General features: G+C 39.3%; 1 protein-coding gene across 1 annotated transcript in view; it reads right to left on the reverse strand.

Moving 5' to 3' along the window:
• The window catches only part of HDAC9 (histone deacetylase 9), a 451,751-nt gene that overhangs the window by 250,213 nt on the left and 175,881 nt on the right, over positions 1 to 25,657 (reverse strand). Inside the window, 2 exon segments of the mRNA XM_050308389.1 lie at positions 22,266 to 22,328; positions 24,034 to 24,108. Of these exon segments, the coding sequence (XP_050164346.1) occupies positions 22,266 to 22,328; positions 24,034 to 24,108 (138 nt within the window).

Here is a 25,657-nt window from a genome sequence, read left to right on the forward strand (position 1 = left end):
CTCATTTTTCCCCACTAATCAAGCCTGTCTCCCACCTCGTTTTATCTTTTTCCCTTTAATGTCTCATGCTTCCTTTCCATTCTGCACTGTGTACCAAGAAAAACACAAAAAGGAACTGATGCTAACAGAACAACTGCTTACTACTCCAGGAATAAAATACTGCTCTTCCCAGTGAGAATCCACCCAAGTTTTTATCCTATCTTTCTAGCTACTGTACCTGTGGCTTATTGCCACTGGGAGAAGCAAGCAACTCAGTCCAAATTTATTAATGCTTCTATTACTATTGTGGTTATTAATATTGTTACCATTACTACTAAAAATATTTGCATATTTCTAAAGGTTTTTAAACAAACAACTAGATTATGTCCTGAGTGGGAAGTTATTTGAACATGAAACAGAAGGAAAGAACAAAATGGAGCTTCCTTCTCTCCATATCACTTGTCCTTCCTTTGCAACTCAGAAGCTGTAATTATCATAAGGAATCATGACTGTAGTACCCTGTGAATTCAAATTGTTAATGAATTTTGAAATACTTCCTTTAGAACTAGAAAAAATCAGGGACTTAAAAAAATCTAATGAGATGAGGTATAAATACATGAATGTATTTCCCAAGTCAAGAATTATTCCAACTACAGCTTACAAAAAGGATCTGTATCAGTCTGATAGCTTACTTTAAAGGAGTAGAATGGTCAATAAATGAAGCTGACCTGTGAAAAGCTATGAGATATCCTGCAAAAGACTGTCCGAATGTCAGGAAGGCACTTTAGTATATGGACTATAAAATAGCTTATTTGCCTGCTTAAGTTACATGTAGAATTATATATTATATTGATTCCAGGCTTGTTTTCTGGAATAGTCACTCTCGTGTCATTCCTATTACAGGATTCCCTGTGTCAATGTAAAGGCTGCAAGGACGAGCAAGTGCAGAGAGTGAGCCAAGGCTCTTTCACATATCAGCAATTTATATACTTGCTGAATCGGAGGCCTTAATTTCATTACATTTGGTTAATGCTTTCGATAGGTGAGCAGAGAATTCAGAGGGATGAATTTAATCCAGTAACTTCACTGCATGGTTCATTTTACTTCAAAAAGCAAAGCAGCTTTGAACAGTGACCGCAACAGAGTACCTGTGGCTGTAAAGCAAATGGATTTGTTATCCCTGGCCCAAGCATTACTAGTAAGGAACACTTCAGTGAGTTTCCACTCATGCCCATTCAAATGAGTACATTCCTGGCTCTAGGTGAGCCATGTTTAAGCTCAAAGGTTCAGTGTTGTGCATGAGAAGATAACTGCTGAAGGCAATGAGAAATTGGTCAGTTCTGCTTCCTAGACAGAAACTAAGGAGACAGAGAAGTATTTTAAAAAAACAGCTAAGCGAAATCAGGATGCACCTCTCTTTATCCTTACCCCTCCTTAACACATTAATATTTATACATGCAAGACTAAGTGTTTTGGCTGTGAGAAAGCCTCATCTCACCCCAGCATTCAACAAGAAAGAGAGGATGGTGAGGTGTCAGCTTGGTGCATTTGGGAGGAGCACTGAAGCACTCCAAGTTCCTTTGGTCTGTCTTTCTGTAAAAGTGATGGCAAAGCATCAGAGGAAGGACTCAAGGCTCCAACTTCCATTAATTAGCGATTCTAACTAAGATGTACAAAGAGTATTTACATCTCAGTAATGCAGACAACTGCCAAATAATTTACTAAAGCAAAAAAAAATTCTCCTACCTGTCAGTACTGCAGAAATAGTGAACCTCTGTGTCTCAGTTCTCCTGAATGTGAGAGACATGAAACTACATATGGTTGTAAACACAATCAGGCTTACATTGAAAACTGAGCTGATTAATTGGAGAGAGGTTGACAGTAAATCATTTCCTCATGACTGTTCGGAAATTATTGCCAAAGACTCACTGGAGAAACATTACAGCTTCCTCCTCCTCCTTTCCTCCCTTCCTCATCCACTCCACTTCAGCATTACCCTGTTCATTACGGCTCTGTCCAGGCAGTTATCTTGTTGCAACTTAAGAAATGACACTGAGAGATTGGAATTTTCTAATTCCTGGTTCTTGGAGAAAGATTCAGAAATATGGTATTCACCACCAAAACCGTGGAAAGGACAGCTTTTGTTATCCCGAGGTAGCAGGTTCAGGATAAGCCCGTGGTCATTTTAAACAAAGTGCACAGTGTTCCTCGAACTTCATATCATAGTAAATGTTTTCTCTATATATGCTCTAGGAACTCCCTAAAACAAGTGTGTGAATTACAACCATCTGCACAAGTAGCTTAATTCTAACATATCCCAAGTTCCCAATCTTGCAAGCTTTGTAAGCTTGAAGATCCTTTTTTGGTGTTTTTACTTGTATTGTCAGCTAATTATGAATTCAAAGGCAAAGTATCCATAGACATTTTGATACTATATCCAAAGCTAATCTAAAACAAAGCAGGATATGCTAATGAATACAGAGGGATACTATTTGTATCCAGGATATTTCAGAAAGTGTAACAGTGAGTCAGCAAAACAACAGCTTGCACGTTGGAGAAAAGCCACTGGAAACAAAGAAGTACCACTAAAGACAGTTCAAAAGAACTGACAGTATTTCTCAGAAATATTACAGTATGAACTTGTTTTGTATCAGTTGCTCACTCTCAGCAATTCTTAATTAATCAGGCTTTAGCAAAATCCAAAGCAATTACATGTTGAAAGAAACGAGAAATGATATGAGAATGAGAAATCATATATAACATTTTCACAAAGCCAGACAGAGGGCTCAGATGCCTCTAGTGAAGCTCACTTCACCCTGCATAAAGATAAATCATCTTTCTCCTCACAAAAATATTTTGTTTTTAAACGATGAATGAATGAACAAAACCTTTTTTTATATTAACTATGTTAATAGAACTCTACTCAGACTACAGCATTCAGCCACCAAACTCTGCCTTAAACAACAGCTCCATATAAAGCAAGCACACTGAAACCTCAAGCCCTCATCTGTTTAATGAGGGCACCACGAATTCATAGATATTCGGTATGTTTGTATTTTAAATGCTGTTTGCTTTAGTTCCCATCCATAACAAAGCAACAACAATCTCTTATGCTTCACAAATGGTGTTGTTTGAATATATTAGAATTTAGAAAAGTTGCAAAGATGAACTCGTGAAGAAACTGATAAACTCAGCATTCTGAGTAGGGTACGAGAAGGGTGAAGTTAATAATGCCTGCAGCCAGATATGGAACAACGGTGTTATAGAAATATTTTCATCTTTCATCTACTCTGGACCTAGATAAAATAAGAAGAAAATGCAATGTGATTACACAGTTTTTAATCCTAATGGTTTTTTGCTCTTTTGGTCTTTCTCAGGTCTTTTATTTATTCTTTGCCACTTCCATCTAAGTCAGTCCTGGCTCGTGTTGTTCATCCAGTTCCATCCTTCCCACCATGTCCCAGCTTCTCAAGAGTCCTCAATCAGGCACAGTCTCCTTGACTGACCAGTCAGTTTCCTCCCCATTCAGTTTTCTTTTTCTCCTTCTCTCCCTTATGCTTCCAGTTTCCAACTGGCCTTTCATCAAAGTCTACTCATTACCATGCTTGGTGATGAAGATGGAGGAGTCTGCAAGGCAAATGATGGATACAACTGGATCCCTTTGATTCAGGCACCTGGAGTTGCACCAGGGCTGCTTTTGGCTCCCCTCCCTTGAGAAACAAGACTGATAAAAAGAACAAGAATATAAATGCTAATTCAAGACAGAATACCTTGACACAAAGTAAAACTTGATCTGCAATTTAAATTTGGCCAACAAAAATAGATTTGCACAGTGAAAGTGAAAAGTCGCCTTTCAGCCACAGATATCATATGCCAAATTCCTGATCTAAAGCACAAAAAGCACCAGAGTTTCATGTTCTACAATAAGGCAGACTGATAGAACTTTTCAAGGAGAGAATAGTTTATTTTTGTCTAGCTCCTTTCTCAAAAATCGTTGAAATGTTTTGGCTGAAAATAACACGAGGGAAAAAAAAAAAGAAGCCACATTTATGTTAGCAGAACGCTGAATGACACCTTCACAAGCCTCACAAATATTTACTGTCATTTCCTTCTAAACTATAACTGTTAGTAGCACATCACAGTAATCTGAAAATCTCAAAGAAAAACTGGTTTAAAAGTAAGCCTTATAATTCTTGACACTGCTACAACGATGATTCTATTCTAATCAGGTACAAAAATATGGCTTGAACAGACAGGAAAAAACAATATACCTCAACAGTAAAACTGAAACAGTCATTGGCAATGAAGGAAAAGTTCCTAGCTCTTTCTTGCTAACAAACGGTTAAAACAAAAGGGTAACATGTAACTTATGGAACTTAATCATTCCACCTTGATATCCTAAAATGCATTTTCCCTTGTTGAGAGCCTGTTGAAAAGCTTGGGTAATTCAGTTACAAGTAACTGACAGTCTATCCAGTGTAAGGCCTCATACAAACTTGTGAGTTCTGTAAAATATTTTCACCAAGTTCTTTGTAAGCATGAAATCAGAAATTTGTTTCCTCTCCTACCAAAGGTACTTCCTCAGAACATTTCTCTCTGCTTTAGGAAACATAGTTTAAAAAAGCACTTTCAAAGGCTGCACTCAAGTTTAAGATGGTGAGGAACATCCAACCAAGCTACCACTGGAAGAAGTCTTTATTAATTTTAAGTCTCAGATACTTGTAAGCCATACAAAACTTTTAAATCTGCTGAGTTACAGATTTAATGACATCTATTATGACAGTAGAAGTGCAAGACTTCATCATTTTATCATAGCCATTGTAATAATTCTTAGAAATGAATAATTAAAAATTATTATACAGTCTTTTAATCTCACCTAACTCTTTAAACAGAAGAAACTTTTTCTTGACCTAATGTTCTCAGAATCTGTTAACAAAAGGTTTTCTGTATAACACATTTAGGGAGTGAGGTCCAGGTATAATACATACCATCTCAGATTGATGAAAAATGCACAGGTTTCTAAACATCAGAGCTTTAAACGTAGGGCACCTGCCTTTTTGAATCAGAAAAAATATATTCATCACCTTGCAGGAGTCCATACAGTGCTCCACAGGCATAACACGTTATTTTATTCATAAGTTTACTTATCAAGAATTCATTTACAAACTTAGAAATCTGAATTAACTATAGCTCTCTCCCCACAATGACCTTTGTGCATGTCCTGGGGCTCATGCCAACGGCGTGATCACAGTGCAGTAATGAAAATGGGACAACTTTCATTTACTTCTCTGCTTACTTACAGCAGAGTAGCTTCAGCAGTAGGGAGCTCAGCACAGCTTGCCTGCCTGTATAATTTTCTCACTTCTCCAGCAACAACGGCAGTGTAGGCACAGGTGCCAGAAAAAAAATGTGTAAGAATATATAGTTTTGCAGAGGCCTCAGGCTCAGCTGTGCACGGCAGCCCTGGGGCCCTCCATTCTAAAGATAAAGTATTTCCTGAAAGACTGAAGAACATCAGCATGTGATTTTATTCTTTCTATAATAAGTAAGAATAATACTTAATTTTATGCTTCCCTTTTCAAGTTCATAAAGTATGTAAGCCTTCACAGATGCATAACATTTGGTTTTGGCCTACAGACAAGCAAACGAAACTTCAAATCAGGGAGTAACTTTTTCTGAATATTTTTCCATATATAAAGACAAGCAACTGAAGGAAAATGGCAATTTAATTCCAGACTTTACCAGCTGGCATCAGATATAAATTAAGATCATTAATTCTGAAACAGCAGTAAATGTTTAGATTTTGGACAAGTTGGGTATCTATTCATATTACTGTAAACAACTGATCAACACTTCCCATTATTTAGGAGACAAAGTCAAAACATGAAGTGGACAGGGACTGGCACCCATCTACCAGACATGCCCTAAGGAACACTGTGAGAAAATGTCTGTTACTGGCATAACTGAGAGCTGTTCATATTTTCTGAAAAATTATCCAAGTAATTTGAATTCATTCTAAAACTGGCATAGAAAAAAAATGCAAATAACTTTTCCCAAATTATAAATTATTTTCTATTATTTGTGGGTTTTTTTATTTAGCGATTTCTCCCCTCATAAGAACAGGTTTCACCACACCACAGGGAGAATCCAAGTGTTCCGAAGGTGTTATGATTAAATTCATAGCTTTGCATGAAGAACAAGGGCAAAATGACAATAGAAATAAAAATTCAGAAAAAGTTGACTTAATCTTATTTAATTTTGGAAAAGGTCAGTATGAAACAAGTATACTGTCAGTCAAGAAACTGAAATAAATAAAGTGATAATGACTTTTTATAGTGTAAGAGAGATGCCTCTTGGCAAAAAAATATATTAAAGTATTTATGGACAGCTCATTCAAAACATAACAAACATTAAATACTGAAATGTGTCACTATGCACACCGAATAACTAGACTTTTCATCTTAGTGCCATTTTCACTCACTGGAAAACTCATGGGTTGCAGATTGTTTTCTTTAGTCCTTATCTAAAAGTCAAAGTGCCATCTTAATAATCTTGGGAATTTAACAGTATTTTTTTCTTAATTTAATTTAGTCCATTCCAATTTTCAACATGCTCCAGAGTTCTTTATTCTTTTAAGGCATAGGGGCCTTATAACTAACATAAACAAATCCTATACATGTAAGACATCCTTCAGGCCAAAGAATCCTAAGCAAGACAGAATACAAACACTTTCACCATATTTCCTTTCTGATGGGAGGAGCACATTTGTGTGTACAAGGACCCCTACGTAGCTACTATCATGCCCCAACACCCTTGAGTTTTTCTGACAGTGTAAAGCAATGCAATTCATTGTAAAAATACAGGTACTTCTTGAAGCTACACCAAGTAAAATATGCTTTTATGATTTGATCAATAGTATCTCAATATTTTCTATGGATATTTCATGTAACAACTAAAGCCTCAAGTCCCTCAAAACTATTATTGCCTAATGAATCATAAGTTAGACAAGCAGATACAAAAACAGCTGTCATATTAATTTAATACTGCAACATTTTAATTTGTCGTATGGTTCTCATGACACATAAAAGCCTATGAGTATTGGAAAAGCCATAGTAAGATGATCAAGTAAGTGCTATGCCATTTGCAGAGGTCCAAATGCACCTGCACAGTTTTTCAATTGATTTCTCCCTCTCTCTCACTTATACACTCTCAAACATATTTGACATTACCTTGAAAGAACTCTGGTCTTTCAAGCCTCCTCTGCTGCTCTCGTTGGCACGGTGTGACGTGACTTCTTTTAGCTGGGTTATAGCAAAAGCATCTTGTCTAAAAATTTTAAATTGCAAAATAAATGCCCACCATTAGGAAGCACACACACATACATTGAACTAAGGGAGGAACTAAGGTAAACATGTACAAGTAATAACCTAGACTGGAACCATACTGTTGTCAGAGATTTACACCTGTGGGCAACAGGATAGCTACAACACTCCATTCTGGGGTTTGTGCTCTATCTCCCTCTTTTTTCTTCTGTCATGGTTGTACCAGGGATCACTTTGAAGTATGTGAGCACCCAACTTAAAAAAGCTATTTCATTCTAGTGAAGACAGCAGTACCCAGCAAATTGCCCCTGTTCTGACATCATCATGTATAATTCACATAAATTATTCTGCTTACCCAGAAACCTAAGTTTACAGTGTTCAAAAGCCACCATCTCATCTAGGGATTGTTGAGAATAGAGGTCTTCTTCCTTCTGACCAAAATAAATAATAGCAGGAGACTCCACTACTTTGGTTAGATACAACTTTAAATCCCACTAATAAATGATATTATAATTGACTAATAACATTTTTTTACCCTTAATCTGGTTAAAACTGTTCATTAATCTTGGAAGGAATGTTGTATCTATATCGTCTTCAAGGAAAATTAACGCATACCATGAAATGGGAGTACAACAAAATGTAACAGGTAAAAAAAAAAAAAATTAAAAAATGTTTGCATCACTATGTCTGGCCCTGTGAATTTTGTAACACAACTCCATCTAAGAGTAATTTGAATCTATAGCCAAACAGCTGTAGTTGGTGCTTTAGAAACTGCCTTAGCCTCCTACTATATTTACTTATGCCTCTGCTCTCGACAGCTCTTACTGATAGAAAAAAGTTCTAACATCTAACCTAAACTTTTCTTTTCTTTGCTTCAGGCTATTATTCCATGCTTCACCATCTTTTGAGAACAAATAATTCCCTTCCTTCATTTATATTGTTACCTTGAAGTTATTTATAGCCAGTGCCCATGTCCCTCGAGCTCTCTCTGTTATAGGCTATAAATATACCTCCCTTAATCCCTCTTCATATGTTTTATCCTCTAGTATTTATATCAGATTTGCAATCTTTATATTTTCTTTTCCTTTTAAACTCTTTGGTCCATAACTACAGATAGGATTGAAAATGAGTGGTGAAGCAAAAAAAATTTTTTTTCATTTTAAATATGATCTGCTTGTTCCAATATAGCTGTGAACACAAGAGTCAAGGATGAAATGCATAAACTACGGCAATTGCTTTAATCTCCTGATATTTTTAGAATTAGTTATTTTGAATTTAAAATTTCTAATGTTTTGTCTTAGTAAAAATTATTCTAGCCAAATGAGAGTCATGCACGTAATTTTAAAAGAAAAAGGGGAAAGAGATATTCTTTCCCTATGTGTTCTCTAAGAAACTATATTCCCTGTTAACAGTCACAACTGAGTCAATTTTTGTTTAAACTTAACTTGTTTCAGTCTCATAGACATTTAGGGAAGAAATCAAGTTTGATGCAAACTGACTTTGTAAGATGCAGTTGAGAGCTTTGAATTCTAATTGCATACATATTCTGAGACAAAAGCGTAACAAATTCTTTCAAAGGTTTAACAAAACGGTGATAGAGAAAGTGTCTGGATTTCATTGGGGCTGTGACACTTGGTACCAGCCAAGAATCTGGTCCACAGCCTTATCTGGACTTGCAAAACGTCATTCATAAGGTGCCTCACTGGAATTTGTGTCCTGTTCTATAACTTTACATGAGGTTACAAGAACTCTATCACTGATTAGAAACAGTTTCAAAGATAAAAAACAAAAGGGAAATAAATATTGGTTTTGAATTTAAAAAAAGGTTGATAGTGCAGTGAGGCAACAGTAATTGCTATTTTAACAGAGGTCTGGAAAGAAGAGTAATGAAAAACAGATTGATTGGGTTAAAACCGCAGATGAAATAAATCTCTTCAGGATATTCCATGGAAGGCCCTGAGGAACGACAGAGGTCCTTATAAAGCTTTGTAATTGGGAAACAAAATAGAAGAGTTCACTCATTTTTTGCATGTGCATGGTAATTTCTATTGGGAGGAATGAGTGGAATATACCTTACTGTGCTTCATTAACCTTAATATAACCTTAAAAACAGATGGTTGTCATTGCAGACAGCTCAGTGACAACATGTGGTCAATGTACAGGAAGATTCAAAACTGAAAAGTACAGAAAGCAGGATAAAAGTAAGTTTTTCATATTCATTAATGAAGCTTTGTCACCAGGAATATTTCAGTTCTGGTATCCTATCTCAAAGGGAGCCATGTCAGAAACAGGAAAAGACTAATTGGATTTAAAATGATTAAGAGCTTGGAAAGACTTCCATAAGTAGAAGGAGTCTGATTTTCATTTGTGCTACTATGCTTTTTTTTTGCATGGAACACATACTATTTATATCCACCTAAGAAACCATCCATCTATATGGGATGAGGAAAACCATATTATAAATGAGAATTATTTGCATAACTACAGGCCTTCTGGGGAGTGCAAGGAAGGGTTATATAAAACCAAAGCTGACTTAGTGCAGAAATGTAAGATTAATGTATATTGCTTTCTCCTGCAGAAAGTAACTACTGTCTTCCTGGTAGACATAATGATTGCATTCAGAATCACGAAGTTTAAGAATCTGAACATGTTACCTAAAGAAAGATGAGTTTTCTTCTCTCTACTGAGGTTTTGGACAATTAGTCGAATACAAAGTCCTGACAGATGGACAGAACATGTTATTTCCTATATGACTATTATTAAATAATGCTTCTGGTTTTCCATCCTGTCCAACTGGGGACAAAGTTTATGGTTGTCACCAGTTCAGATGTACAGACTTTCACAGCAAAGTAACAGCAATGAAAATCTCTCTCATTTCAGATCTGGCCATCTTTATGTCTTGGGAATTTGGAGAGGTCCCAGCTGGCTGTGAAGCTGGTGAATGTTGCTCCAATTTTCAAGAAGGCCAAGAAGGAGGACCTCAGAAACTAGAGGCCTGTCAGTGCCTGGTAAAGTCATGGACAACATTATTCTGTGAGGAATTGAAAAAAAAAGACAATGCAGTCTGGTCACAGCCAGCATGATCAAGAGAAACCAGCTGATATAATCTTTTGGGATTTCAGTAAACTTTTTGATACTGTCTCTCACCACATCCATCTGGATAAACAGTCCAGCACAGAGCTGGATAAACACGTCATGCAGTGGGTGAGCAACTGGCTCATGGGTCGAGCACAGAGGGTAATAGTGAATGGGGGAACATCAGACTGAGGACCTGTCACCAGGGTGGGGTCCACAGGGCTCCATCTTAGGCCCTGTGCTCTTCAACATCTTCCTAAATGACTTGGAGAAAGGACTGGAAGGGATACTAAGCAAGTTTGCAGACAATACAAAACTGAGAGAAGCTGCTGACTCCCTCGAAGGCAGGGAGGCCCTGCAGAGAGACCTCATCAAATTAGAGGACTGGGCAATCACCAACCCTATGAAGTTCAACAAGGGGAAGTGCCAGATTCGGCACCTGGGATGGGGCAACCCCAGATGTACGGACAGACTGGGGAATGAGATGCTGGAAAACAGTGCCATGGAGAGGGACCTGGTCGATGGCAAGTTGAATCTGAGTCAGCAGTGCCCTGGCAGCCAGGAGGGCCAACCGTGTCCTGTGGGGCATCAAACAAAGCATGGCCAGCCAGCTGAGGGAGGGGATTGTCCCACTCTGCTCTGCACTGGTGCAGCCTCACCTTGATTACTGTGTGCAGTTTTGGGTACTGCAATATAAGTAAGATATAAAGCTATGGGAGTGCATCCAAAGGAGGGTAATGAAGATGGTGAACGGCCTTGAGGGGAAGCCATATAAGGAGGGGCAGGCACTGATCTCTTCTCTGTGGCGACCAGTTTCAGGACCCGAGGGAATGGCCTGAAGGGGGTTTAGGATGGATATTAGAAAAAGGTTCTTAGGGTGGTTGGGTTAGTGGTCACAGCACCAAGCCTCACCGAGTTCAAAAAGCAAGGATGATACTCTCAGGCACGTGGTGTGACTCTTGGGGACGGTCCTGTGTAGGGCTAGGAGTTGGACTCAATGATTCTTTTGGGTCCCTTCCAACTTGGAATATTCTATGATTCTGTGATCTTCTACTTTAGCTGTTAGGGTGGAGAGCACAGTCGTTTTGAGCGGTTCTGATCCAAAAAATGTCTGCACTTTGTGTCACCAGGCTCAGCACAGCCGAGTGCCAGCCACGAGAATCAAACTATGCCTTCAACTTGAAACAGCACTCAGTAAGAAATTTACAGCAACAACTGCAACGATTATATGGTCCTTTTGATGTGTTTGCTAAAATGTCAGAATCAGTTAGTTATATTATGGTTTTGGTTTACATTGGGAAGTATTTGATACCAGTGCCTAAGCAGCAACCAGGAAACAAACATCACAGGAAGGAAAATTTTTCTCCCATAACTTGAATTCTATTGATTTCCAGGTTGTCTACGAAGTCTAAGAACATACCAAAGCACTCTTACGCTACAAAAAGTAAAGGAGGATAGGAGGCACTCAGTGGAAGAATCTCTAGCAAAACATTTTCTCCAGATATAAAGAATTAAACAGAAATTGAATGTAACAGCCACGAAGGCTTTCCTGGAACAGACTTTTCATGTGGCACCACTGATAGGACTGATAGTTTTGAGGTGCAGACAGCTATTGGTGCAGATTTCTGAGGCCAACAGACATATAATATTCTACTTAATACAAAACAATGTACACTTTTAAGGTAGCTTCCTTTCATATTAACAAATAGAATGCGCTATGGATGATGAAGGGTAAATTACTGGCAACTTTATAGGGACTGAATTAGCATAAATTCTACTTAATGGTAAAGTGCTATTTAGTTCACTGGAGTTTTGCAAAGTGCTAATTGAGTGTCAAATTTTAGGCTCTGTCCTTTAAATGTTGAGAGGAGCAAAGCCTGTACTCTCCAAAGGAGTTCCCAGGCAGCAGTTTTACATATATTTGGGGCCACCTTATGCCAGAGCTGAAGCTGAGAGGAATGGTTGTCCCTCCTTTTCCCACTCATGGCCCCTCTGACGCTGAGGATAATGCCCTCCTAGCACACACAGCAGTGGCACAGGATACAGGGCAGGTCACATTTTAACCAGGGGTAGCTGTTCACTCCATCAGTCCCAGTAGACACATGAATACCTGTGTTGGTACAAGTGAGGTAACTGTTAAATAGAAGAATGAGAGCCCAGAATGAAGGAGATGATGAGACTTCTGTTCTTCCTTCCCAGCAATGCCAGCTGTCACCTCAGTGGGCCACCCTCACTCCTATATACTGAGGTCTTATATCTGTACAATCACAGACATAGTATTCACAGATAACAAAAATAAAAGATTTTAAAAAGGCGAAAGAGGAAAATTAAGAAAGAAATAGTCCAGATCTCTACACTCACTCATGTCTTTCTGAGTCTGCAGGACAACACTAAAGCCTATTTGGCTACTAATTTTTAAAACCTGTCCTGCACCTAGAGCTCCTAGTCACCACCTAGAACAGGCCTAGCAATAGTATTCCCTAGAGGAAATAACAAAACCAGGTCCTTAAGAATGAGTTCCTGAGATCTTGGGGAACAAACAAGCTGCTGCAGACCTCTGGGTATCTGCAGATGAGTAACAGCAGACAGACAATGAGGCATCTGCCTCCGGTGGGCTGCTAGGCATGCAGAAGGAGAAAAATCACCTTAAGCCCTCATTCAAGCTTACCTGAAGTAACTTGTGAAACCCAGAGTTCCCAAAAGTTCTGGAAGGTTTTAATATAGACATATCAGAGTGTCCTCAGTGAAAAGAGGCAGCGTAAGGATTGGTGGTAAGTACATGTATATGCATCTTTGTAATCATATACGCACATCAGTGACAAGTAGATATGCATGACTAGTAACCAGAGAGAGGCATTCATTCTTAGACAAAGTTTTGAGACTTTTAGCCCAAGGGTTATTTTTTTCTATATATTCCCATTTCTAACCATTTATTTTCTAAACAAAATAGTTGTGTCAGTATTAGCATTCTTAATCATCCATAGCATCATCATTACTTAATTCAGCTTCATTAGCATTCTTTCTCCATTTCTTTGCCTATAGCCCTTTAATGTTGTAATTTGTAATTTCCCTTCTTGTCTCAGTAAGTTTCCCAGTTGCAACATTATCACCCTGTATATATTGGTTTAAAAAAAATCAAATCAAAACCAGAAAATAAACACAGAGCTCAGAAAATTGCCTACTAGGTCAAGCAGAAAAGGCAAGACAGGGATGGTGCAGTTGGCATAGGGATGGAAATTTATGGCTCTGCTGAGATAGCTCTGCAGATTCTCCAGGAAAACTGAGCTACATTTGGAGGGAAGGAGTTCAGGATGGTGAGATGCAGCAGAATTTGTAGTGTGTGCATAACCACACTGTGTCCTACACCTCTCCCTCTCACAAACCTCATTCCCAGACCAAGAAAAATAATCTCTACAATGCAAGCGAAATTCCTAATTTATGTGTCCTTAGAAGAGTAACACAGCCCTGCGTTGTTTTTAACATTTTTTGTTGGTTCTAAAATATTCCTACTTTTCCATGTATTCCTCATGATGGCAGTGAAGATTTTATTGACAGAAACTTTTCTCATCTTGGTTGATCACTTTCCTAACTGTTTTCACCTATATTTTTCCTGTGTTTATGGACAGTTAGAACTGTACTTCGAAATCCACTGGTTTCCACCTCCTACATAGTTCTCTTGCATCTTCAGTGCTTTTCCCACCCTCCCTCACAACAGCATTTTAAGAGAGGAAGTGCTTGTATAGCTCATCTCTGCCCTACTACTCCATTTAAAAAATTGTCCCATAACTTCTTCAAACCTCTTTTCCTCCTGCCAGTCTTTCCCTCATAGTCCTTGAGAAAACCTAACTAAAACTCACTACATTCTATGGAATTACTTCCATATTAATTATTGACAATTCTTAAAAGCAACAATACACTAAAACTTTCTTTTTCTGAAATACAGTCCTCCCCCCCACCCCTGGAAAAACAATGGCAGCAAATAAAGGGATGCCAATTTTCTGATATATGTGCGGGAATGAGTGGATCTGTCTTTTGGAGCCTGGAATAGTTTTGAGCATATGCATGACACAGGTTACTGTGACCAAGGTAAAGTGCTCTCCTGAATTTAGGTTCTACTAGATTTCAGCAGCTGCTGTGCAAGGATTTTTATGATGAGCCTTTTGAGGCATTCTAGTAATTTCTATATAATCCTTTAACATTATGTATCTACATGTAATAATAGCTATGTTAATATAAAGGCAATATAAATAAAAATACTGATGATTTCCCATGTGCTATTTCTTACACACTTCTGTACCCTATACTAATTCCATCACTATGCATGTCAGCATGAAATTTCGAAAAATCTAGGTATTTCACTTTATATTTCTTTGTGATACAGCAATACATATATTCTTTTAAGCATTTTAAATCTTCAAGGTCAGATTTGAATTAGAATACCAAAAACTTGAACAGTCCTAGAGTTTTACTTCTTTTGTGTCCACAAGCAAGAGACTTTACAATGCTTAGGAGAAATATACATTTTTCAATAGAGGTGTTTACCTAAAGATCAAACAAGTAGAGGAAGAGAAGTAAGAACTCACGGTAAGCACAAAAAATGAAGTTGTGAACAGGTAGATAAAAAAGTCCTCACTAACATTTTATTAAATGGAAACAGGGGTAGGAATCTCCAGAAAGAGTCTTATGTATGATTAAGCACTAACAGACTGTTTGCCTTACTCCCTTTCATATTGGTACTGCACAACACCAACAAGGTGATGGCCTTGGGCATCAAGAAAGAAAAAGGAAACCTGGATTAAGAACAGAACAATCGGGGGAAATTATTAAATTAACATTAAGCTTTCTCATTATTCCATTCCAGACTTCACTGAAATTCAGTGACGGTGGTTCCTCCCTCTGGCATGCCTACCTTCAACCACAGGGATCATGAAAGAGAACAATAGCCTTTGACTGTAAAAACATGATTTATATATTTGGCATTATCAAAGAATTTGCTCTGTTACTTCTTGTCTCCCTTTGATGATACTCAGTCTCATTACTAGAAAGAACATGTTATCACTAGAATAAAGCATCCTGCATTTCTAGCATATTCATCCACAAAAGGCTGGAATTCTCAGAGCTCTTGTCATGTTTATATACTCTGCAAGCTGGAAGGAGTTTACAACCATGAGAGACAAAACAAATAGAACAGATGTGCAGGTTATGCTCAGATTATACTAAATGCCAAAGTACCTTTACAGTCATGCACAGAACTGCCAGGCTGACAAAATGAAATGAGCTACTTATTATATAATGGGAGGTAAACCAGTACTGTGTCATTCAACCTTGCAGAAGCTTCCACTGATTTTGCAAGCTTTTTTACGTTGGTAACATTTTAAAGTAGAAAAAATCAGGTGCTTCCTGATTACACAGAGAAATTGCACAAAGACAGAAACATGCCATTTATTTAGAGCAGTAACCTAAAAAAGAAAAGATGGAGTTCATTAGATAATTATAATTCATTAATATTTTACTATTTTATAAATTGGCAGTTTCCTGAGCAACAACTATAGGCAGAGGTTGTCCTGACAAGAAAATGAAGATCTGCTACTTTACTATGTATGCCACTCTTTACTAAATTGTCACTAAAAGCTAAAAGCTTCCTCCTAGTTACACACTTGCAAGCACAAAGATCCCAGGGAACTTCCTTATGAGAGAACGAGCCTCACTGTGTTCTCGAATAACAACTCTGTTTTAGGTTTAAAGTTTTTCTACTGCGTAGAAATGTTTGTGAAGCAGTCATAAAGAACCGTTTGCTAAAAATCTGACAGTTTGCTAAAGCTTCCTGTTATATCTTGTGAAAAGCACCTAGAAGGCTAATTGTACAGCAGACATCACCTTTATGTAACAAAACTAGAGGGGTCCATTTTGGAGAAGCTGTGTGCATATGTGACATGTTCACACTGAACATGGAGCTTGACAGTGCTGGCCCCTAAAAATAGCACCTGGTTATCCTTTTTCTCATCAGCAACCCCAGCCTCGTCTCTGCTCTGTCATTTGGTGCATCAATCTGGCCACCCAGCTCCCTACTCCAGAAGAGATGGGAGCAGTGGTACCCTGAGATACCTTGTTTTAGTAGAGGTAAGATGTTTGCATCTGCTGCAAGCACACATTTTAAACAATATCCCAGCTCCTCAGCAGGCAGTTATCATGTTGTTTTGGCAGCAGGAAGGAATCTGTGGTTTTTCTTGAATGTTGCTCTTCTTTATTTAAACTACCAGAAATAAAGCAAAAATGACAGAATGCTCTGTCTATAAATAATCATTCCGGTGTATAGTTATATTAGGAGGTAACTCAGATGGCATGATAACGCCTAACAGGCTAATCTTAGACCTGTAATGCCATAAGATGAAAATAACTAGGCTAAGAATAACTGACCCAGAGGAGTCAGCCTGTTAAAGAGATCCACAGAACAGGGCATTTTAGATTTTCATGGTTTCAAAAATAATATCTGCCAATTAGTTTCTCTACGATATTTTGGATTGTATCCAACGTATAAAAACTCTACCCCCAGTAGGAGTTGGGAAAGGTTAAAATGCAACAATACCTGAAACCTTCCTCATCATCTACACCAAAACCTGCTATACACTCATATTTTGCAGGTTGTCTATCTATTCTGCTTTCTCACAGCTTTTGCTTTCTCTGCAAAGACTGAGCAGAAGAAAGGGACTGGGCAGTTGGTACAGAAACACAGGTCTGATGAAAGCTTTGGCAGCAGGATGAGTTACAAGCGTTCCTCATATATAGTGCAAACCTTAACAAACTAAATGGATTCTGCATGCAGTTTTACAGGATGGCAGACTCAGGCTGAAACTGTGTTCGAGTGCAGTACAAACCAAGGCGTATTATAAAGCTGAACAGCTCAAGTAATAAACAGCTGAAGTAAAAAGCTCTTTTCCAATAAAGAGATTTAGCTCAGCACAGTGGAGGGAGGGGAGTTAGTGTCCCAGTGCCAGCACTAGTGAACCTCTGTACTAAATGCAGGGTTTAATAGTCTCCAGAAAGACGCTGAAAGAGGTTTTGAAGTAATGTTCTGCATACTTTTTTATTTACTTTCCAGCTTTTGTAACTTGCTATTCTTGTCAATCTTGTACTTTGAAATTCTTATTCCAGGCTTTTCCCACAACCCATAAATACACCTTGTAATACAAAGCAAGGCTGTCAGGTAATCACATGGCTTCAGAAGCTGGGACTTGAATGACGAAAAAGATAGAAAAGGCACTGTTATAGAGTTGTTACAGCATTAGACACATGAAAATGGCATCATTAGTCTGTAATCAATGCCTTCTCAGTAACGCAAAACAGAAAAAGCAGATTAACTCCATTTCATCATATTTTTGTTCAACTGAATTCATAACCGATGTTTTGTCCAGCACACATTGCTGGGCAGAGCCTCTACCCAAAATCAGTGAGATTTTAACTACATAAGACCTGCTAGTCTTTATTGCTTGTTTCTTCTCATTGCACTAATTGTATAAGGCTAAGGCCTCTCTCTTCCCTAACAATTAATTCAAATACTTCAGCTACTACTATGAAGCACTAGATTTTTTTGTACCTAGCCTTAACAAAGGGCAATGAAAAGCCACTCCGGCTGTTATCCAGAACTTCCCTGTACTGAATTTCCACATTCAATTTTTTCATTACTCTGAAGAGAATCACAAAGTAAAAGCTCAGCATATCTATTCTTACTCTCTCTACTCTCTCTGATGTGTTATGGCCTGAGATACCAGATATACAACATTTTGTATCTGTAAGAAGTTTACATTACCTGACTCAGATATGCAAATAAGTCAAGTATTTCATGAATATCAGAGTAAAACTATAAATTAACCTGCTTTCTTCAGGTTCTCCACAGGAACAGGTGAGCAGGTGAAGGTTTTGTTTGGTCAGGAAAAATAGGAGAGCAAATACCAAAGAATCTTCCCCGAAGGCAATATAAATCCACGTGTAAAACAAACCATGTATATATGAGGCCATGCAGATACATGACAGATAAAACATACAAGACAAAATCTATACACTGGGGTTTACGAAGGGAAAATAGCTCATGAGGACCTGTCAACCCACGTACAACATGAGGCGTGTACCATTGATTCCGTCATTTATATTCCAGTGACACAGCGTGAATTTCCTGACTGGTGCAGAGAATAAAATACTCTACGTTCACTTACTACATTTGTGAAATTGCAGGTATTTTACAAGCCTGTAGGTAGACTAAGTCAATCAAATTAATCATTCTGAATCATTATAGCCCCTTTAGAATAGTTCTGCTCTATTGATTCCTGAGCCTGACAGGTATCATTTTCCTTATTTCACTGAAGGGTTAGCTGACGTAAGCAGGATTGTGTAACTTGCTCAGGTCACCTGTCAACTCGCTGACAAGCCAAGCTTTAAGCTCACGATCTCCTTGAACTCTTGATTTTTCAACACAATAGCTTTAGGCAGGAAGCAGAGGATGCCTTATCCAATAAAAGCCAAGGTGGAATTCAGGCAGGCCACTGCAAGGCTGTACGTCAAGATATGGCCAGTGGAGCAAAATTAGCAACCTTACCCCTTGGAAAAACAGCACAGTATATTAAACCACCAGAAGTCAATAGACTTGGCACTGCTTCTTGAAGACCCACATCTACAGATACCATGGCTGGGTAGGTTCTTCCTTCTGCTTCACACAGCTGCCACCTATTTGAGAAATGTAGCCCTGCACTGGTTGTTTATTAACTATATTTTAATGAGTATTTATTCCACGGACTGTGATGCACCAAATGCTTTTTTTCAAGGACTTACAGTTTATATCCCGTATTGTAGTAAGATCGAGGACCAGTTGAATGTTAGGGTCCACTGTGGCATTGCACATACATGGAAATTGAGGGGTTTTGGGGTTGAATAAGAGGAACAGCATAGATAAATAGTAATTCCAGCTAAATAAGAGGCTTTAGACTCCAGGTTTATTTTTTAAATTTTGAAACTAAGATAATTATGGTATAAAATAAGAATACATCAGCATCATTTTCCTAAACAGAGATGCACAGCACTTGCTGCTGCATTTTACAGCAACAGTACCATATGGGAGAATCTAGTTCAGTCTTCTCAAGATAGCTGAAACTGCTCTCTGCAGTAAGGTGTAGGTGTCTGCAAATTACACAGCTTCTTGAGTCAGTGCCGATCTAGATTGCTCCATTCATAATTAGACTTTTGATTGGTACCTATCCAGATCATCTCATTCATAGTATGACTTACAAGCAGGGATGGAGACAGACAGGCAAAGGAGTAATTGAGGGAATACCAGGAGAACTGTTTCACATGGCAGAACTATTTCCTATGTCTGCTATTGTCAGAAAGTTCTTAGACATTTTGCTTTGCAAATACATGTTCATTGGCCATTGAACCTGTCCTCTTTGGGGATCCCTCCAGCCCAGTTTAAAATCACAGTTGCATAATGTATGTGCATTGCATGTGGATAACAGCAAACCTAAAAATCCATTGACTGTTTCAGATTATGCTTGAAGTCTTTGAAGCAAGCACATCAAGGGTGCAAATTGTAAATGCTCAGGGATCTGCTCTTCTCTGCAATATGTGCAACTTTTTAACCTGACTAAAAGTCACATCCATGTAAGTGAAGATAACTTTGAAGGAAGGACACCGCGATAAGCAAAATTCAAATGATTGATTCTAGCTACTCCAAATGCTAGTGTGTATCGTCTTACCCTGGCTATTTCTTTCTTCCTGATATGCAGCATAAATGGAGACAATACCTGAGAAGTTATGAGGCCTGATACTGCAAGACTGTGAACTAGAGGGAGCTGAAGGTAATCAGGAGCAGCACCAGGCCTTGTGGTTTCACATGACATGAACTGAGCTGCAGGCTATGCACAATGTCAACTACTTGCAGTCTTAGTTGGGTATTTTAAAGGCCAACTGAAACACAGAGGAATAATTTGTGTTGTACAGAATATATATACCTAAACAACTTTCACCTAGGTAATGTGCTTGATTAAGGTTTTGGGGTTAATATTTTTAGTCTAAAAAAGCCCTCTATTCTACTTGGCACTATAGAGAAAACTGTATGTTACATGAACCTATCTAATGTACTATCAGATAAAAATCAACAGTTACGTGATATTAGTGTTTCCAGTGAAGAAAACCACAGCTATAAACTTACAGAAAATCACCTCCTTTTCTTGAGTTTCAAATGAAAAAACTGCTATTACTCACCAAAATTAGTTGGAAGCTACAAGGCAGCACAGTGAGATAAAACCCCAGATTTTCACCTGTGTACAGTTAACTTCAACTAGACATAGTACTAAAATGAAAAACAAACAAACAAAAAAAACCAACAAACAAGAGGGAGGGGAGGAAGTCAGTCTTATCTCTGACCAATACAGAAGTGCTGGACACCTGTTGAGCTGTTCAGGAAAACTAAGGAAAAGCAATAATTCTTGAACAAGAGGTTAACACTGTAGACTGCTTTCCAGAAATGTAACACTCTCAGAGAAACTTCTGCTTTTACCCACTGTCTTTGCTAGAACTTCCTTGTTCAGACATGTAAACACATCTTCACCTGATTTGTGTCCTTGACAAAGGAACTGTAACTGGATCACAAGTAAAACTTTAAGCTCTTTTTCTATAAAGCAGGAAAATAAACAATTTTAAACAAACAAACAAACAAACATGGGCTCAACAGGTGTACTAGAACAGGTAACATATGAAGAGAGGCATGGTCTACACAGATATTTCTTTTTAAAAATTGAGGACAGTCGAGTTTTGTGAAAGAAAAGAAAAGAAACGGGGGAAAAAAAGAAAAAGATAAAAACAACAAAAGAAAAAGAAAGAAAAAAATAAAAATATTAATGAAAAAGAAAAAGAAAAAAGAGAAAAGGGGGCATAAACTAAGACTAAAGTACTTGCAAACAATTCACCCTTCATTCTATATATGGTCCTCTATAAAGCTAACTTTATGAAGAACAAAGTCAGAAACCTAGGTTTTAAAAGATGTAGAACAGGTAACATTGTGCCAGTTTCAGTCCAATAAAAACAGAACTGGAATTCACAGCTTAGGAGAGAATAGGCAGGAGCAACCTGAAATTTTGACTTTTTAGCCTAAATTGATATCTTAGCTGAATGGCAAGAATTCTTCCAACTCAGTTTATCCTCAGTCCATCATTTGTGGGTCTCAAACACAGCTAGCAAAGAAACTATAAAATACAAGGGTAGCTTCAAATACATGAGGAAACATGCAGTGTTCTCTCAGAGCAGCATTGAAATACCTCCATTAAATAACACAACCAATTTACATCTCAGTGAGTCATAACATATAACTACCATTGCCAGGTTCACAAATATTTTTAAAGTAACAAAATAAGCCATGCAGTTTAACGACATTCTAAAGTAACACTGTAATGAAAAGACAAAGGGATTGGTATTAAACTCCCTTCATATGCAAACTAGGGAAAAGGAAACTCACAAAAAGAGCAAATCCTGTTTACAATAGCCATATGATTAGAACTGCCTATGAGAGGCTCCAAGTGCAGCCTCCTGACAAGGTCTATCTGAGGAAGTCTCTCCCTGTGAATAAGCCTGTATCATGAGCCCCATTTTGCAATCCCGCAACAAAACAAACAAGAAAACCCAAACTAGATTTCGGTTGTGAGCATTTTGCTGTGTCTGGAAAGCAGCAGAACAAAGGAGACAAACTCCCCGCAAAAGCAAAAGCTGCTATCTAAAATACTACCAGAACTATTTAACATCAACTTACATAAACCCCACAAAAACTAAGTCACTTCTGTAAAGGAAGAGGGTGTTTTCTTGTCATGTTAGGCTGTATTTTCCCGGTCAACCACTGAAGTCTCTTACCTGAGCTGATCATACTGTGCATTCTTTGCTGAGCCAAGAGCTGTTCGCGTCCAGAAACTCCATCTGAGGAAAAACACGATTCACTCTCGTAAATTGTCTGCAGCATATTCCAACTGGTCTGCACTTCAGCTACACAAGAGATTCATCACTGCACTTGCACATGGGCGTCGGGCACGACCCTCTGCGGTCCTACCTCCTCAGCGAGGGTTGTAAGATAATATGCTTCGGCAATTAGCAGTGTTTAAGCATTTGCACAAGTATCTGTCAGGAGAGGGGGAAAACCCCAAAATCCACCGGCGGCAGCCCCCGCCCGCTGGAAGGAGCCGTGAGCGTGCGGGGGGCTGCGCGCTGCCGACTTGGAGCAGTTGCGTTCGGGCGGCCAGCGGCAGGTGGAAGGAGAAATGAAGAAATATCTCTGCGCTTTGGGCTTCCTGGCAGGGCGGGGTGGGGGTGGAGGGGGGGGGAAAACTGCCTCTAACAAACCATCAAACCGAATAAGCCACCTTTCCAGGGACCAGGAGCCCCGGAGGGTTTAATCTGAATGACCCCCGGCTAGCTGCGCGTTGCTGTGCCCGCGCCCCTCTCCTCTGCCGGCCGCCTGTCCCTCGGCCAGGCGGCTGGGCGAAGTTGGCGGGAGCAGCAGCGATAACTCATTTGCATTTGAATTGACACCCTCGTGGCCCAGCGGCGGCAGAAATAGAACAATGGCCGGCCTGAGCCAAAAATAGGTCAAGCATGGCCGGGTGATTGGAGCCTGCATTAATGCGTTTAAAAATACCACAGCAAACACAGCTGTCCAGTCTCTGTCTTTCAAACTGCCGCCCGTCCTCTCTCCGCCGCTCGGCCTCGAGCTCAATTAACCCCTTCCCCCTGCCCAGCCCGTTTCGGTGGGGAGACGCCAGGGACGGAGGCCAGGAGCGGAACAGGAACGCTCCTCGCCCGGGACTCGCGCCCCTCTCCCTCCTCACCCTCCCCCGGGGAGTGTTTTGTGAAAAGCGAGCAGAACGCCACGGCCTCTGTCTGTATCGGTCCTAAAATAACGCTGGGAGGTTTTGCTGGCGATGTGGTTTCTGCCTCGCCCACGCGCAGCCATCCTGCTGTTCTATTTTTGCTGCCCGTTTCTCTGGCTACGCCACAGTTGGCTTTGGCAGGGGAGCCAGGCGGCTGCCTGCTCCCTGCAGGACCTGCAGCCGCCGCCGGAGAGGCGATTTCTGCAGCTAATCGGGTTGGGGGTAGCAGAAGGCGGGGGCAGATGTCAACCTGGGACCGGGTTTTGTGCGTGCAGTTATAAGCAGCCTTTCCGTATTTAGCATGCTTCATATAATTCTTATAGTAAGTCACCAGTTGTGGCACAGCATGTTAAACACGCTCACCGTCTCTATGTTACTGTTTGGTTGAGTTGTTAAAATTTGGAGAGAGACAGCAGCTCACATTTATTTTTAGAAACATTAGGCAATTTGCACAGCGTCCTTTTCAGTTCTACAACATGATGTGGTTTCAGAAGAGCAGCGTTTGACAGTGTATCAGACAACAGCATCACGCTGCTCTGTGGTTTGGAAGGTTTCACACACATCATATGTGAAGTCATTTTTCATAATCGTATTTCAGAAGTTGCAGATCTCATTTGCTGATTAATATACCTGCACATTTTAATGTTACAGATAGTATTTTACTTCTCTGGGCCCTGCTCTGCCTTATAGCACTTTTTACACAGGTGACTAAAGCCTGTTGCTACCTACATATATTATGCATCAGCTTGACTACTCACCTACCAAAATTACAAGTCCCCTTCCATGTTCCTGCTCTAGGGGAGCAACAGTGGCCACTGGAATGCGATTCTCCACTGTAATTAAGAAAGTAACACAGGAGTTGTCTTGGAGCTTTCTAGAAATCCACCAAATTCTCAACTATTGACATAAAGTTTTGCTCCTGAGGACACAAGAATCTGCCCATCATTTGAGACTTGGTTCTGCCTTTTAACTTATATGACACATCATAGCCAAGGGAAGTATATCTTTTTATATACTTCTCACAATTGTGTTACCAAAGAAAAGACTCAAGGTAACAAAGTACTGTGACACTCCTGTGATATTTGGATACTTGATGGCATCTGGGAGGTCTGTGCCTCAAGTCTCCTCCATCATCCCAAACCTTTGCTTTCTCCATGTGCCAAATGACCCTCCTGCTGAGGGTTAGGATCTGTCCCAGATGGACAGATGGCAGACCACAGCAGCTGGCAGCAGCACGGGTTTCCCTGCAGGATCCTCAAGTTAGCACCTATTGCTGCTCACCACCCTGCTCTCCTTGCCTTCTTTCTTCCCTCCTCCCATTTTCAATGGCAGCACTGCTCCTGGGGAAGCAGTGAAGCTCTGCCGATGGCATCTACCCAGCTCTGCAAAGGGGCACAGGCACGGGTCTGAGCAGGGACAGTGGCAGCATAGGGACAGGTAAGGTGTTACAGTGCAAGACAGCAAGTGAGCATAACACATACCATTGCATCATTGACTGCTGACAATTTGCTATCATAAACATTTTCTCTGGAAAATAAAGATACCCAAATGTTTTGTGGGAAATACGTGCCACTTCCACAGTACAGGGCAGAAGAAGTTTAATACCGTGCAAGAGAGATCACCAGTAGAAACAGAAATCTTCTCTAATGCAGAAAAAGCTTTTTATAGAAAGAAGCAAATAAAAAAGTGGAATTGCTTATGCCCTTCAGCCAACCAGAACATGACGCTGTCTGGTGATTCAGTGCCTCAAAATAATCAAGTTTCATATTACAGGGAAACTCTGGAGGAATAAGTTAAAAACAGGTCAGAACATGGAAAATGGTGGAGTGTGGGATCCTGGTATTAGGTACCCATACGTGTTTGTAACTTCTTACATATGCAGCTGCATTTTTAAAGACAGCCTTCACAGTTCTAAATTACTTCAAATACTTCAGCAACTAAATAAAAGCAAACCATATTCAAGAGTAAAAAAGGTACATTTAGATACTTAGCTGCAAGTTTTCTTAATTCTGGTGTACATATTTTAAGCTGACAGACACATAAACTGTCCTATCTTAGCTAATTCATAGACCATAATAACTACAGCATTATACTGTACATTTTAAATTATATATAAAAGCTATATCAAAATACTTGACTTATGAAGTCAGTCACCACAAAGGTATGGCTTTTACAGCCTGAATTTGCTTTGACGTATTATGGCCCTACTTTGGTACATGCTTAGCTTTAAAACACATGTGTAAATCCATTTCTTTTCAACATAATATTTAAGCACATGCTCAAATTCTATTGATTGCTTTGCTGAGTCAGCCCAGATTTTAACTGCATGATCACATGAATTTAAAGAGTTCCTTGTGAGTCTCACAGGGGAAGAATAAAGGG

The sequence above is a fragment of the Myiozetetes cayanensis genome, unplaced genomic scaffold, assembly GCF_022539395.1.
Source record: "Myiozetetes cayanensis isolate MyiCay16 unplaced genomic scaffold, myiCay2020 scf1, whole genome shotgun sequence".
In the NCBI taxonomy this organism is placed as follows: Eukaryota; Metazoa; Chordata; class Aves; order Passeriformes; family Tyrannidae; genus Myiozetetes; species Myiozetetes cayanensis.